The sequence below is a fragment of the Ceratotherium simum genome, chromosome 36 (assembly GCF_057802395.1).
Source record: "Ceratotherium simum simum isolate JZ-2026a chromosome 36, ASM5780239v1, whole genome shotgun sequence".
Lineage (NCBI taxonomy): Eukaryota > Metazoa > Chordata > Mammalia > Perissodactyla > Rhinocerotidae > Ceratotherium > Ceratotherium simum.
In genome coordinates this window covers 4,553,846-4,571,313 of record NC_141935.1, presented here as the reverse complement: position 1 = coordinate 4,571,313, position 17,468 = coordinate 4,553,846, and the positions used below count along the sequence as shown (strand labels likewise).

General features: G+C 36.3%; 1 protein-coding gene across 2 annotated transcripts in view; it reads left to right on the top strand.

The window, feature by feature from the left end:
• Positions 1-17,468, top strand: part of NEK7 (NIMA related kinase 7) — a 147,756-nt gene that overhangs the window by 91,103 nt on the left and 39,185 nt on the right. For both annotated transcript variants that reach the window (XM_087424342.1, XM_087424341.1), the window contains 2 exons: positions 839-949; positions 16,874-16,982. In XM_087424342.1, the coding sequence (XP_087280468.1) occupies positions 839-949; positions 16,874-16,982 (220 nt within the window). The remainder of the gene's footprint in view (positions 1-838; positions 950-16,873; positions 16,983-17,468) is intronic.

Here is a 17,468-nt window from a genome sequence, read left to right as displayed (position 1 = left end):
GGAAATTTTTCTTAGGATGATTTTATGAATCAACCCCATAGATAAATTCAGTATATTTATGTTATTTCATGTAAAAGCAATATTTTGATATAATATAGTAGATGCCAGTTTTCTTCTTCTTCTTCCTTTTTGTTTTTTACCACTGGCTGCATTATACTAGGATCAGCCCTAACTTCAAAATAGGAGTGAAAAGTGATACTTTATTTACCTTTGAGTGCTATTAGATGACAGTTCTGATTTTAAAGAGTATAATTTTTAGCAATTGGTGATTTAATTCTGTCATTCATTCGTATGCATCTATTTATATATTTTTTGGATATAGCAATGCTTTTTAAAATTTTGAGTGTGTAATTTATTATTTCTAATTAAGGAATATTGATATCTAGTTCTACCTTCAATAATCACTTGTTTCAAAATTCACTAGATTAAAGAAAAATATACTGTCATGTTAAGATTTATGTAACTTAAAAGTGAAATGCAGGGGCGGGCCCTGTGGCGTAGCGGTTAAGTGCGCGGTCTCCGCAGCTGGCAGCCCACGTTCGGATCCTGGGCGCGCACCGAGGCACTGCTTGTCGAGCCATGCTGTGGTGGCGTCCCATATAAAGTGGAGGAAGATGGGCACGGATGTTAGCGCAGGGCCAGTCTTCCTCAGCAAAAAGAGGAGGATTGGCATGGATGTTAGCTCAGGGCTGATCTTCCTCACAAAAATAAATAAATAAATAAATATTAAAGAAAAAGTGAAATGCAATAACTAAGTTTATTCTTAAGTTATGAAACTATAAATGACTCGTGGGAATTTATAATAAGAAAACTTTTGATGCCTGTCGTTTTTTCTCAGCAACTCAACCATCCGAATGTAATTAAATATTATGCATCATTCATTGAAGATAATGAACTAAACATAGTTTTGGAATTAGCAGATGCTGGTGATCTATCCAGAATGATAAAGGTAAGGTTTTTTTTTTTTTAACTAAAGTTATATTTTTTTCTAATAGAGTTGTCTGCTAAACATACAGGCGTATCAGATACTTAAAGACCTCAGCACAGTGCCTGGCATGTGGTAGATACGTAATAAGTGGTTGGCAGTGGTGGTGATTATGATTATGAAGCTGGTTTACCTGGTGAAGTTCACACTGGTCAGCATAGATATATGAACACTCCAAACCCAACCTGGAAATAGACCGAGAGACTTGTCTTCTGTGAGCTAAAGTTAAGATTCTGCAGCTTGTTTTCTCTGAGCAGACCACTCTTAATCCTGTGTCTCTGGAACTCAGGGAAGAGAGGGCAGAAGGAGATTCTAGAGCAGCCTGAACCCTTCCTGAAAGGGTTTCACCAGAGAAGAAAGTGAGCTTTGCATTCAGACCCTGCACACCAAACCCTGATTTGACCACTTAAAAGTTATTTAATGCCCTTTTCTAAGGGCATATTAAATGAGTTTAAGTTCAGCTACAAGTTCCAGAAATCCCCAAATAACAATAGCCTAAAAACTGCTTGTCCTTAGCTTAACTTCTATGTGCCACATTTTCTCAGAAACAAAATAATAATAGGACTTACTTCATAGGGTTGTTTTAAATGGTTAACTGTTCATTAAGAGCTTAGAACAGTGCCTGATACGTGGTAAGTCTTTGTAAATGGTAGCTACTGCTATTATTATTATTATTTATATTTCTCTATTACATAAAATTCTGGGGCTAATGTGGTAGCTCTGATCTATCAAATTCTCAGAGACCAGGCCTGTTTACAGCTATTCAAGTCACCATTCCTAGGCCTGAAGGAACACAGGATGCTTGCTGCTGTATCTTAAGGCACCTCACTGGGTGCTGCCTCTCAGCGTTTTCAGTTTTATCCCATTGGCCAGAAGTTAGTCTCATGAGCATGTCTACCTGCAAGGGAGGCTGGAGTATACAGTCTGCATCTGGCTGGCAGTGTGCCCAGCTAAACTCCTGTTACTCTGGAAGATGAGTGTGGAAATCTACGAAGACCAACCAAATGGGAAAAGCAAAGGCTAACTATTCTGAGCTTACCATAGCAAGGGAGTCAGCTGCTGTCACTAACGTTCTGGCAGAGATTCACAGGCTGGCAGAGGAGTAGGAAATCTTTAGTGGAACAAAAGGGAAGGCTTCAGGTGTGTCCTGATTGGAAGTGTTGGCCTGGGAAGCTGTAGGCTAGCTCAATAGAAGTGGGCGTCCTATAAGATTGGGAGAGATGCACATTTGGCTATCTCTGGTTGGTTCTGAGTTGGAAGCAGGGACAAAAATTAGGGAAGCTGTGAGTTATTAATCCAGTCCTGGCCATTTGGGGCTGACTGTTACAGAAGTTATTGTTTAGCTTCCTGGATTGTCACTACAGATAGCAGTCTAGCTTCCTGCAAGTCTGCCTTATGCAGGCTGGCCTCCTGGATGGTTTATTATAGATAAAAGGCCCGGTCAGGTTGCTGCAGGTTGTGGGTCAGAGTTCTGTTTTTATATATGGTCTGGCCATTGTCCATTTGTATCTTCAGCCTCTCAACAGATGCTGAGCACAGCTAGTAACCTCTGTTACATGGGCTTGTTGTAAGGAGTTTTTAAAAGCAATGTTAAGTACTTTATGTGCATGATCATATTTACTCTTCACAAAGATTCTGAGAGATAATTTGACACTTAGAGAAGATAAGTATTATTACTAGTAAGTAGAAGGACTGATATTTGAAATTAGGTTTGTCTGGTGCAAAAATCAATGTGGTTTTTGTGTGTGTGTGTGTGAGGAAGATCAGCCCTGAGCTAACAGCCATTGCCAATCTTCCTCTTTTTGCTGAGGAAGATCGGCCCTGGGCTAACATCTGTGCCCATCTTCCTCTATTTTCTATGTAGGACACCTGCCACAGCATGGCTTGATAAGCAGTGTATAGGTCCGTGTCTGGGACCTGAACCTGTGAACCCCGGGGCAGCCGAAGCGGAGCGCGTGAACTTTACTATGCCACTGGGCCGGCCCTTATGTGTTTTTTTTTTTTTTGTGGCCCGTAAAGAGTTTTGTGTCACAGAACTCTTTGAACCTTTGACTTTCTTACTAGAAAAATGTTGATGCATGCACAATTTGCTTTCCGTTACAGAGCATTCACTGGTCTTCTGATTAAGGCATTCATAGATTCTCTAGCAGTTAAGAACCTTGCTTTCCAGCGTGAGTTCAGTGTCAGCCACTTAAACTGTTGTGCATCTTCTGGATCCCTTCTGTCATCATTTGCATATGCTCAGCTCATTGTTGTCTTATACATGTTCACATGTACACACATGCAGGCACACATGTCCCTCATTCACTCATTCACTAGTTCCTTCATGAAACTTATCTCTAGTGGGGAAGACAAAATGATAAGCACGTAGAAAATACAGCGAGTCAAATGTTGGAGAGTGCAATGGAGAGAAGTAAAGGACAGAAAAGGGCAGTGAGGAGTGTAGAGGAGGAGGGTTGCTATTTTAAGTAAGGTGATGAGAGAAGACGCTACTGATTGAAGTCTCCCCACCCCCCTCCGCCTGCCTCCTTCTTCTTACTGCCCTAGTTCTGTTTTCCTCCACAGTCAGACACTCACCCCTGACCCCACTTGAAACACACTACAAGAAGTGGCTCTTGAATGACCTCTGTCGTCAAATCCAGTGGAGCTCTTCCAGTCCTCGTTCTGCTTGATCTCTCAGCTGCGTTTGGCTCTGCGTTTCATATTCTCCTTCCTAAAATACTCCTCCACTGGCTTCTTGAGTCCCAAAGTGTCTTGGTTTTCTCTCTGCCTCTCTGGAGACTGAGTCTTCTTAACTGAGTCATTCTCTTCTTCCTGGCTGGCCTTTCATGATGGAGTTTTAAAAGTTTCAGTCCTGGCTTTTTTTTGCTTTATACTCTTCGTAGTTGAGCTCATTCATGCCTGTGGATTCAATTACTCTCCAGACTCTTGTTGACATCCAGTTTTTTATCTTTACTGTGGAGCTCTTTTTTTAATTCTGAGCCCATATAACTCAACATGTCTGTAAGGAAATTCATGATCTTCCTCACAGACTACCCTCCTCCCATTTTCCGAGGTTGGGCGCCCGTCTATCTAGTCGTGCTCATTGGAGACCAAGGCTCTCTTGGACGCTTCTCTCCCTTACCTCCGATTTTCAATCTGTCACCAAGTTGTGTTCATTTTTCTTCCAAATGTCTTTCAGATTTCTCCACCCAACTCCATTTCCATTTCTCTCCCTGTGGTATGAAGTACCATCATCTCCCACCTGGAGAGTGAGACTTTTTAACTAATCTCCCAGCATCCAGCAGCCATCCCTCAAATCTGTTTCTCCATCTGCCTTTAGGAAGGTGAGGAGGGAAAAAGCAAGCAAAACCTCTGCTTTCAAATCCTTCTTGAGCTTCCTGTTGAGGGTAAAGATGAAAATGTTTGACAGGATGTACTGAACCTTGTGTGATCGGAGTGTGAGCTCTCGGAGGGAGGAGTCCTGGTGTGTTTTGTGTACTCACGTATCCCTGGTCTGAGGCCAGCACCTGCACAGAGTGGGTGCTCGACAAACGTTTGCCGTCAGATCTGGCCCTACTTGCCTCTTGTGTGCTGCCGCACACTGACCATTCAGTTCCTTGAGTGTACCATGCTTTCTCCTTCCTCAGGGCGTCTGTGCATGCAGGTCCATTTGTCTGGCGTGCTCTTCCCCCCATTCTTGGCTGCGTTTATGTCTGTTATCCTTCAGTTCTCCGCTCAGACATCACTTTCTCAAGGATGTCTCTTTCTCTCACTCACTGTTTTACGCTATTAATCCTCTTGGGATACTCTTATTTCACAGCGCTTAGTAATACAGTCACGTCTGTACGTGTGGGGTTAATTTATTGATGTCTCCGTTTCCCATTTGACTGACAGCTCTGTTGACTACAGGGACCATGTCTGCTTTGCTCACCAGGCTACCTGATGGTAGTAACTCAATAAACGTGTGGGCAATATATGTACAAAGTTGATTCTTTGACCTCTGTCACACTTGTCTGTTCTGGGGGCCAGTGGGTGCACGTGGGTGGTGGTGTCAGAGTCATAGCAGTTTCCTGCTGTTTCACACTTGGCTCTCCTGGGATGTCGCTGAGATGTTGAGTGGTACATACACTGGCGTGAGAGAAGACGGTGTTTTGATACAGGACAGGGGTTTTTCTTTGGCCCTAAGAAATTCTAAAATTGTTTTCTAAGCACTCTTATTTGTGCTGTAAGCCATTCTTTATAAAAGAGACTACGTTGGGAAAAGATCAAAGGAACTTCATTCATGAAGGAACGTGACAGTGACTTAATGCTTATAAAGGACGAGAGTAGACACCTGAATTTTAGGAGCACGATTCATTTCTTTATAGTGAGTAATACTGTAAATCATTGTGCATCACAGCAGTGCATTTCACTGTCTCCAGTCTTCAGCTTAATTGGCGTAGAGGAAATATAGCTTCTGGTCTGTATTCCAGAAACGAACCTCTGGATAGCATTGCATCAAAGATTTTTACAAGTAAATAATTAATTGGTTTAGAGTAGGCTGACAAATATAATTAAGCAATTTATAGTTGAAATATTCAGTATTTCTCTAATTAGTGACAAAGGAATACCTGAGGCTGTGGTCAGATGAAATACTTCCCAGATGAGTTTTAGGATAAAAGGAAATCCAGAATTTTTCATCATATATTTCTTTATCGTCAGTAATCAGAATTTTAAAGGAAAATAGACTCTTACAAAACAGATTTCAGTTTATCAAGTTGTGATCTATATGCTATACATTTCCTTTATTGTACCCTGTTTGGACCAATACATGCTACATTTTGTAGTATGCCTTGTTAATACTGTTTATTTCACTCTTCTCATGTCAAGAAACATATTGAGTGATGATGACTTAGTGTAGAGGAGATGAGAGACTAATCTCAGAAATATATAAACAAGAGCTTTGTTTATTTCAGCTTGTCAATAGAAATATCGCTAAAATATATTTAAAATTTTCATAGCCCATTTTGCCAAAATAGTTTATTCATTCAACCATGTATAAGTTCCTATATTTATAATTGCCTATTAGCAAGTTAGTTGAGACAGGTAGGAGAAAATATAAGTACATACATTTAACACTGTTTTTTAAAAATCCTGTATTTTGCTAAATTATCAATAAAACAAAATATAATCCAATGTAATAAATCTCCTGAAGGGAAACTGGGAAGTTTGTTGTCTGCCAGAAGATTTTCATACCACACCACAGTGGCGAAGAGGAAAGTGAATATTATTTTTATGAATGTTTTTTAGTGAAATGTGCAATATGAATACTTTAAATGGATATCTATTTTGTGCCAGGAGTTTGGCACAATTCCAAATAATTAGTTAAGGTTGTCTTTTCTTTTTTTCCTAGTTTTATTGAGATATAATGGACATGCATCACTGTATAAGTTTAAGGTGTGCAGCATAATGCTTTGACTTACATTTTTTCTTACTTAAATTTTTTTTCATTTTGATGAGAAACCCTTAGGGATTACTCTCTAAACAACTTTCATATGTATCATGCAGTGGTGTTAACTGTAGTCATCATGCTGTACATTACATCCCTGGTGTTTATTTTTCTCACAACTGGAAGCTTGTACCTTTTGACCATCTTCCTCCAGTTTTCCCTCCTTCCACCCTCTGCCTTTGGTAATAACAAGTCTGATCTCTTTTTCTGTGAATTTGGTTTTTTTTTTTAGATTCCACATATAAGTGAGATCATAGAGTATTTGTCCTTCTCTGTCTGACTTATTTCACTTAGCATAATGCCCAGAAGGTCTATCCATGTTGTTGCAAATGGCAAGATTCCTTCATTTTTTGTGGCTGACTAATATACCATTGTGTATATATACCACAACTTCTTTTTTTTAAAACTATTATTTACTTTATTCTGACTTCACATCCATTTGAGTCAGTGTCTAAGCATAGATTTTTTATAGTTGTAATCAGTACATACAGCATATGATGTATTATTTTAAATCACAGTATAGTAGTCTATGCACTGATAACTGTAGTGCAATCTTTTTTCTTTCCGCTTTTTTCCTCTCCTTTTTATTAATTAATAAGTGGTATTTTTGAGCACCATTGTTCAAATACTTCTTTTGGATTATTTTCTTGGACTCTTACCTCCTAAAGTGGGTTCACTGAGTTCAGGATACTGTTTCAGTGCCAAATTGCTGTCTGGAAAGGTTGAACTAGTTGATGCCACCATCAGCAATTTCTGTGGCCCTGCTTCCTAACAATCCAGCCAGTGCTATTACAAACAAAACATAATATTTGATTTTATTAATTTAAAAGAAATATAATGGTACTTTGAAATGGTTTATTTTAAATATTTATTGTATTTATACATTGAAGTATCATAAAGTTTTTGTTACTGTTTTTTATTTAATTTTTTATTGAGGTAACATTGGTTTATAACATTATATAAATTGCAGGTGTACATCATTATATTCCAACTTCTGTGTAGACTACATCGTGTTCACTACCAAAATTCTAATTGCCATAGTCACAACACACATGTGCCCCTTTACCCCTTTAACGCCCCCTCCCCCAAACCATCAGTCTATTCTCTGTGTCTGTGTTTGCTTGTTGTTGTTGTATCTTCCACATATGAGTGAAATCATACGTATACCACAACTTCTTTATCCATTCATCCATTGATGAACACCTAGGTTGTTTCCATGTCTTGGCTATTGTAAATAACGCTGCTGTTAATATTAACGTAGGGGTACAGACATCTTTTTGAGTTAGTGTTTTCATTTCCTTTGGATATAGTCCCAGAAGTGGAGTTGCTGGATCATATGGTAGTTCTATTTTTAACTTTTTGAGAATGTTTCATACTGTTTTCCATAGTGGTGGCTGTACCACTTTACAGTCCAGCCAACAGTGCATGATGATTCCCTTTTCTCCATATCCTTGTCAGCGTTTGTTATCTCCTGTCTTTTTGATGGTGTCCATTTTAACAGACGTGAGATGATATCTCATTGTGATTTTGATTTACATTTCTCTAATGACTAGTATATGTTGTGCATCTTTTCATGTACCTGTTGGCCATTTGTATATCTTCTTTGGAAAAATGTCTTTTCAGGTCCTTTGCCCATTTTTGATTGGATTATTTGTGGTGTTTTTGCTATTGAGTTGTATGAGTTCTTTATATATTTTGGATATTAACCCCTTATCAGATATATGGTTTACAGATATGTTTTGCCGTTTCCATAGGTTGTCTTTTCATTTTGTTGATTGTTTTGCTGTGCAGAACTTTTCAGTTTGATATAGTCACACTTGTTTATTTTTGATTTTGTTGCTTGTGCTTTAGGTGTCATATCCAAAAATTCGTTGCCAAGACCCATGTCAAGGAGCTTTTTCCCTATGTTTTCTTCTAGGAGTTTCATGATTTCAGGTCTTAAATTTAAATCTTTAATCCATTTCGAGTTAATTTTTGTGCATGGTGTAAGATAGAGGTCTAGTTTCGTTCTTTTACATGTGAATATCTAGTTTTCCCAGCACCATTTATTGAAAAGACTGTCTCTTCTCTATTGAGTATTCTTGGCTCCCTTGTCAAATATTGGTTGACTGTGTATGCTTGGGTTTGATTCTGTGCTCTCAATTCTGTTCCATTGATCTTTTTGTCTGTTTTTATGCTAGTACCATACTATTTTGGTTACTATCACTTTATACTGTAGCTTGAAGTCAGGAAGTATAGTACCTCCTGCTTTGTTCTACTTTCTTATGATTGCTTTGGCTATTTTGAATCTTTTGTGGTTCCATATAAATTTTAGAATTGTTTTTTCTATTTCTGTAAAAAATGCCATTGGCATCTTGATAGGGATTGCATTGACTCTATAGATGGCTTTTGGTAGTATTGATGTTTTAACAATATAAATTCTTCCAACCATAAACACGGGATACATTTCTATTTATTTGTGTCTTCTTTAATTTCTTTCATAAATATATTACAGTTTTCTGAGTAGAGATCATTCACCTCCTTGGTTAGGTTTATTCCTAAGTATTTTATTGTTTTTGATGCTATTATAAATGAGATTATTTTCTTTCTTTCTTTTTCAGATAATTCGTTGTTAGTGTATAGAAACCCTACTGACTTTTGTACATTAATTTTATATCCTCTAACTTTACTGACTTCTTTGATTAGAACTAACAGTTTTTTGGTGGAGTCTTTTGAGATTTTCTATACATAAAATCATGTCATCTGCAAATAGAGATAATTTCACTTCTTCCTTTCCAATTCTGATGTCTTCTCTTTCATTTTCTTGCCTGATTGCTCTGGCTAGAACTTCCGGTAGTATGTTGAATAGGAGTGTGAGCATGGGTATCTGTGTCTTGTTTCTGATCTAGACTATCTCTTCTTATTCCTGATATATTTCAACACAGGCTGTCTTCCTGGATTGTCAACTTTGTATTTTCTACGTTGTTACCACTAGTGTGGCATTCTCTAAATTTGGTAGGAGCCTGAAGACTCTTTTGCTTTATACAGACAAAGGTAATTTTATATATTGATTTTTACTGTATTTAGAAATGTACTTTGTATTAATTTTTTATTGCTAATTACCACAAATTTAGCATCTTTAAAACAACATAGATTTATTATCTCACAATTTCTATAGGTCATTGAGTTCACATACCAGTTACTGGGTTCTCTGCTCAAGGTCTTAAAGACTAAAATCAAGGTACCAGCTGGGGCTGTGATCTCATCTGAGGTTTAGGGTTTTCTTCCTTGTTCTCTGGTTGTTGGGAGAATTCAGTTCCTTGGGGTTGTATGACTGAAGTCCGTGCTGTCTTCCTGGTTGTCAACTGGGGGCCATCCTCGGGTCCTAGAGGCCACCTGCTGTTCCCTGCCACATGGTCCTCTCCACAGCTTGGCAGTTTGCTCCCTTAAGGCCAGGAGGAGAGGCTCTCTGGCTTTGAATCTCCCTTTCTTCTTTGAAGGGCTTACCCAATTAGATCAGGCGTACCCAGGATAATCTCTCTTTTGATTAACTCGAAAGCAGCTAATTTGGAACCTTGAATACATTTGTAAAATCCTTTCTGCCATATAAGATAACATAATATGGGAATGATAGTCCATCATATTCGTAACCCAACTCACACTCAAGAGAAGGGGATTATACACCAGAACTTGGGAATTTTGGAGGATGAGGTATGTCTTAAAATTCTACTTACCACAGACTTTGATAAATTAGCTAAATACCAACAATGTTTTGGAGATAATTATTATCTTTAAATATTATAACTTATAAATCTTATTCACCTTCTTGGTGTGGTTGTTTTTGCATTTGCAGACACATTTTTATTTGTACTTGTCCAAATTTAGAGGCTGTACTGGAAATAAAGTCACTTTGAAGTGTCTTTTACACACTTCCCCTTTGGATCCTTAAAGCAATAAAATTTTCCCAGCAGTGCCATCTACCTTGATGACTCTGATTTATGGTTTACCAAGATACCTACACTTTCCGTTTCAGCATCTGGCATAAAGTGTACAGCCCAAGCCAGACGACTGTGAGAACTGCCAGTGACTCCAAATGCAGTCTGTTTTCCACGGAGTCCTTTGTATAAGATTGTTGTCTGTCTTATACTATAGATCACCTAAGAATTATTCTGAAGTCTTGAGGTTACAAATTAGTGGTACTATCTGGAAAAACTCTACAGAATTGAATATTATATACATAGGTACCTACACATAATGCACGTACACCTGTGTGGGTGGATCCATATAGCTTTATGTCTACATATGATATATACGTGTAGGTGTGTCATACAGATTTATTTTATAGAAGCAGTGTTGCTGGTAAAATATCACTTAGATTTTCTTTGATACTTAAGTAGTTTGACAGTGGAGTAGTGCAGACCTTAGAGCTTTTAGTAAATTGCAAATTATGTACCATAATGACCATTATGTAATTCTGTGAGCCTAACTAAAAAGGTGATGTAGAAGTTTTGAACCATGTTTATTTGGGAAGAATCGGAAGATAATTTTCAAGGGACTTTTGGCTCCTTACATTTGAAGGTAATATTGATTGAAAGCTGCCTTTTAAAAAGCACGTAACCCCACGAGGAGGAGTACGGGTAGCTATGGACAATTAAGTAAAGAGAAGAGATACACTGCTTTCCCATTTTTTTCACTTAGAGTTCTACTGAAGGACTTTTACTGTCTCATTATTGTTCTGCTGTGTTTTCCTTGTCCATTGAGAATATTGAAATATCTTTCCAGCTATGTTACTCTTGTCTGGTGTAACATAACCAGAAAGAATTCATGAAAGAGGCAGACGTTTCTGTTTATTTTCTGACCTTCTGTGTCTTCCTGAAGACTGACTCTGCTTTTTTGTCTCTATCTCTGGTGCTCTGATGCAGTAGAGAAAGCATCCTAGTATTTCCAAGTGTTTTCTTTCTTAGTTTTAGTAACATGGAAGCTTCTCTTAAGAATTATCCATGTGGCAGCAGTTCAGGGATCATTCCTTGTAGTAATTCTGATGCATGCATAGATGTTTTATGGATATTTTTAATGTCCTGGCTAAGTTTCCTTGAGATTGATATATCAGTGTTTAGAAGGCAACTTTTTGGGGGGAAGAGCATTGTGACTTTATAGAAGCTTATTTTTCTTTTTTGCTAAATAGTTTAAGGGTTTTTTTTCAAAGCTTGATCACTCAGAAAAATATCTTACCTGTTTCACATTTTCTACCCTAAAATGAAGTATATTTTCAGCTTCTGTTAATAACCCATACAATTTCGACTTTGGAAAATGAATAGCTTACATTGATATTCTATTAAATTATTCTGTTAACTTAAACAACTGAGTACTCTTAGCGGATTTTCCAACATTACAGTAAAGGAAAAAGACTAGTAGAGCACGGATGGGAAATATTTCGTCAAAGTAGAGAGAAAGATGCTGGTGATAAGTATTTTCAGTGATCTCGTGGCTGCAGGCCCGTTCTACTTTGCACCTTCTAAAGCGACTTAAGACTCTGAATTTTATTCAGGGTGCCAAGAGTGAAAATATTCACACGCTGCAAATTAGTATTACCTACCAGAATTCTAATTGAGATGTAACTGTTTTACACATTTATATAATTCCCAAAATTGTGTGTAGCAAATATTTGTGCAGTTAAGTCTGCTGAGACCTCCTTACATCTTCAGAAGAAAAATATTTCCATGGAAAGATAAATATATAATAAAAATCACACTTAGAACTGCCAGTTATACCTTCAGAAGCATCCTGTCTTTTCCATCATCCAGTCTCTGTGTATTTAATTCTTTGAAATAGCCACTGCAAAATGTAGTCTTATGAAAATGCATTATAATTACAGAGATATGCTTCTCTGGAAACATAACATCCCTTCTGATGGTAAATATTTGACCTAATTACAAATTTATAGCAAAGAACTCTAACTAGCTGTCATCTCGTGTGAAGACCATTTATAGTATTAACTGGACCTATGGGGATCTCCAAGGTATTATTATTATCATTTTTTGCTTTGTTTTTCTTGCTGGAGATTTGAAGGATAGGACATGCCAGTAAAATATTATTTGTAAGTGTGAAAATGTGCCAAGCAGGCATTTATTATTTATGTTTTTTTTGTAACCGAGATTGTAGAACCATAGACTATATTTTAGAGGTAGTAGGGACCATGTAAATCATCTCCAAACTCTCTGTTTAATATAGTGAGGAAACTGAGGCCCAGCAAGATTAAATGGCTTGTTCGAGGTCACACAACCGGCTACTGTCAAGCCTCATCATCAGGTCTGTTATTAAAAAGGTGAATATGGATTATGTTAGTGGCACATTAGACATTTGACAACACTCCCAGGCCAGAAATATTTCCTTATGTTTAATATAAATTACTTAGTTCCTCTTGTTAGATACTTGGAAGAGATGGAGAACAGCTGGTGCCTGTAATTTTGGTTCTCTTATTACTTCATTATTTCTCATTATTTCATTATCATTTTTCCTAATCTTCGAGAATGCCTTGCATACCAGGATCTCATTTGCTGCTCTTTGTTTTTGTTTTAACTATGGCAGTACATTTCTAAAGATGCTTAGTATATGGTTCCAGGATCAGCTACATAATTGTGGGCTCCCCAGTTAAAAAAGTATGAAGAATTTCAAGATGGCAACAAGAGAGCATTAAACTAGTGCAGGGCCCTGCTGACTGCACAGTTTGCACGCCCATGAGGCTGGCCCTGATGGTTTTGATGTTTTGTCTGAAAATTTCTTCTTTAAAGACTAACATACCAAACTGTGAACTTAAATATTTTGATATACAATGGAGGTCAATTTTTTTTATATACATAAAACAAGAGTATCATTTTTTGTTCTTCCTCTGTGGATGAGTTTATTCTGGGTAATATCATTGAAGTGTTGCTCAAGATTTCTTGAGGAGGAATGCTAGAATTGTAAAACTTAGAAATAAGTAATGTGTGTTCCACTTGGAGTTGTAGTGTTTAGAATGCAGGAAACAAGTGATCCAGTTGAGTCCAAAAAATGGTACTTGGATATTCAGTGTCCATTATATAGTTGCATTTGGTCTTTAGCATTTAATTTGTAGGAGGATGTTTGATGATGATAAAAAAAAAGTGTGACTGTTTTGCCAAAATCTTTGAATGGAAACAGCTTGCATCAACTAGCCTCTTTTATATTAATATACATCTCTTAAGTGGCCGTGCAAATGTATTTTACTAGATATGCTGAATTTCACCTAAGAGAAATGCTGGTGAGAATATGGTATAAGTGAGAATATAGTATAATGTGGTATTTGTATATATGTTTTATATGTACACTGACTAGTTTTTTGTTACATGTTTTTTTCTTTAATTAATTAATTGATTTGTTTTTTGAGGAAGATTGGCCCTGAGCTAACTTCTGTTGCCAGTCTTACTCCTTTTTTCCTTTTTTCTCCCCAAAGCTCCAGTAGATAGTTGTATGTCATAGTTGTACATCCTTCTAGTTGCTGTATGTGGGATGCCCCCTCAGCATGGCTTGATGAGCGGTGCACAGGTCCGAGCCCAGGATCCAAACTGGCAAACCCCGGGCTGCAGAATTGGAGCACGCGAACTTAACTGCTACACCACCAGGCCGGCCCCCTACATCTGTTTTTTAATTTGAATAATGTTCAGTGTCTATTTGAATCGTGTTGATGGAGATAAAAAGTATGCTTTTAAAATAGTATTTGGAGGTTTGCATAGAGAAAAGACTAGCCTATTTTTTAAAAAAAGACTAAATAAAAATTATGTCCAAGTGATCAGGTATACCCGAGGGCTAATTTCTGCCTCTTTGTAAATTTTTAGATATTTTATTTTCAGGTATAAAAACGTTACAATTCTGTTTCATGGCATAAATAGAGTAAAAGTGCCGTATCACATAGTCATCTTTTTCACATAAATCTTTATTGATGCTAACCTTTAAAAATTTGGTTGCATTATTTATTGCTTTATTAAAAACTTGCCACATGACAAATATATGTACATTTTTTATTTCTATATGTTCGCATTAGATTTTGTTTTCTAATCTAGAGCTACATATTTAGATATGGCTGTCTTTTTTTCAGAGAAAAATAGGATTTTTGAACAGTAACGCTGTTTGGCTAGAGAATTAACTTTTAAAAGATATGTATGTATTAGAATAAGTTTCAAGAAAAGGTTGTTAATTTTTTTTAATACTTTGGCGTTATGGAAGTTTCTGCTTTGTAGTGCTAATATAAAGTTTACCAGTAGTAAAAAGAATTCAAATTTGCATTGCCTTTTTTCTGTTCATCCTGTTTTTGAGAGATAGCCAACAGTGCCACCATCAGAACAGGCAGGCTTTTCACTTCATAAGTATTGGCTTTCTCAAAAAACAAGCAAAAATCCCTACACTTAAGGAATGGTTGAAAAACCACGTGTTTAAACAGACATAAAAAATATTGGAAGATACCAATAACATAATGAAACTGCCTTGGATTTCTTTTATAATCGGATCAAATTCATAACCTTATTCTTCAAAAACCTGTTACCAAGGTGGTTACTTACATTTTGCCGGGTCATTCTGTCTAGGTGGCATTATGTTGATGTTACTTTATTGTCTTCATCTCTAATTTGTTGTTCAGAGACACTTCCAAAGAAGAATATAGACCTGAAAATAATCAGACCATCTTGGTCTGATAGCATTTTCCCTAATGTGCATTTTGAGGACAATTTTTTCATTCTGCCTCTTCCTGTATAATTTATTTTTTAAATAAAGGGACTTTAAAAGTGAGCTGCCAAATTAATTATAATCATGACGACTTCAGAATCTATATTAAAGCATAAAATTTTTCTTTCATGGTCTGATACTTACATGATATGGTATATTTATTTTTGAATGAAAAGAAACCTGGTCCCCATCTTCCTGTTGACATCAAACAGTCTTCTGATATGCTAATCCAGCATCGGGGAGAGCACATAGACAGGAGTTACTTGGACTCATTCCAAGTCTGAAAGAAAATGATGTGTACAGAACTGATTTTGCTGCATTGCCCCTTCAGAATGAAAACTGATGTTGACACAGCCTGCAGTTAAAAATACTTAATATGGGAGGTTTTCAACATTTTAGTAATACCCTGAATTGCTGTTTAATTACCTGGTCATCTAATTGTTATTTGTTTCTTGCTACTGATGTAATAGCCATTGAAATTGCTAATAAGTTCATTTCCATGATATGTGTGTTAAGTAAAGATTAACCTAAAGTCATTAGCTTTTCCTTAAAGATTCATCTTTTGGTACATTGAGTGCATGTGAGATAGTGGATGTAATCGTTTGCTCAGTATGGAGTAGGGTATCGCAGATCTCCCTGTATTGTGTTTCCTTTAAGCCTGCCCTCAACTGGTCACAGGGGTAAAAATGGACAGAGATGTGTATTTTGGAATTAGTTGAAGTGCAGTTTCTCCCTGTTCAATAACAAAAAATCAAATCAGTTGAACTTCTGAAAATGTCAGATAAAATGCATTCAAGTACATATTTAAATGTCTTAATAACTATATGTATTTTAAAAAGTTAAAATTATTGGAAAAAATTTTGAAAACTTGTTTAAATGTAATACTTCATGTTGGTCATTTACAAATATTGTTAAATAGGAAACCAATTGCATTTTTGTTTTTGAAAAATAATTTTTATATAATGAATCTTATGACACTAAGAACTTTGTATATTATTAGTATATTTTCTAGCAAATGTAATGTAGGAAAATGGGCATAAATCTGTACCTCTGGTTTGCAGTTATTTTAACGATTGCCTCCCTCTCCTTCCTAGCTTATCGCTGCTCACCTTTTTGCCCTGGCCTTCCTGTAATGTTTTTCTTCAGTGAAATTTAGTTTCATTGTTTAAAGCAAAGTACAAGTTTGACTTGTAATGTGCAATAGAAATATTCATGAAAACTTTTTACATAAATGTCTTTAATTTTTAATAAATTAAATGATATTTCAAATCACCGGAGGGGTTCAATATTTGAAAGGAATTCTTTAGTGAAACTTTCTATCAGGAGAAGCATTGTCTTTTAATGAAGATAATTACCTTCAAGTTTCTAGACTAGTTTATTCTGGCTTTTCTTAAAATGAAATTTGACATCTGTTTAGGATACGAAATTAGTTTATTTAGATGTCAGTTTTTTGAAATAGTAGGACATCCCAAAGATGTAGTATGATGTGGCCTGTGCTTACTTAAAGTATAACAGGGAAAAATTGAAGCTATAATGTCAGGTAAAATTCCTGGAATCATTTCACTATGGAAAATCATATGCTTTTTAGTTGATAATAGATAAATAAAAGTAGATGTTTTTCTCACTTAACAGTTTTTTGCATGTCAGATTCTGGTCTTAAAATATTTTAGTTCTTATATTCTTATTTTTAATTTTTTAAAAAGCATTTTAAGAAACAAAAGAGGTTAATTCCTGAAAGAACTGTCTGGAAGTACTTCGTTCAGCTCTGCAGTGCATTGGAGCATATGCATTCTCGGCGAGTCATGCACAGAGGTAAGATAAAATCGTGAACAACTTTTAATGTTGTTATAAACAATGCAAGGTATTAGGCAATTCAAGAATAAATGCCTTCCAATCATTGCACAGTATGCTTTCTCAGGTAATTTATTTCCAAATTATAATTTTACTAAAATGATAAACCTTTAAGTAAAGCCCTACTTGGTTTTAAATAAGAATGAGAATTAGTTATTTTTCTGCTTGATTCTTCTGAACATCTTACTGATTATGTTGGTAAAGGAAAAAAATAGATGCAGGAAAGCAATTGAATATGCATAAGGAAGAGAGGTTTTTTTCTTCAAATGAAGAATTTATATTATGGCCACTTAGATTTTTAATTTTCAGCATTAGCTCTTAATATATTCTTATCAGTTGAGTGGCTGGGCAGAGTGCGTCAAGGTTACATCACTAAGGAATTGATCCACTGATTTTTGGGGTATGAAAAATTTCAATACAATGTATTTAAGCAGTCAAGATTTCTGA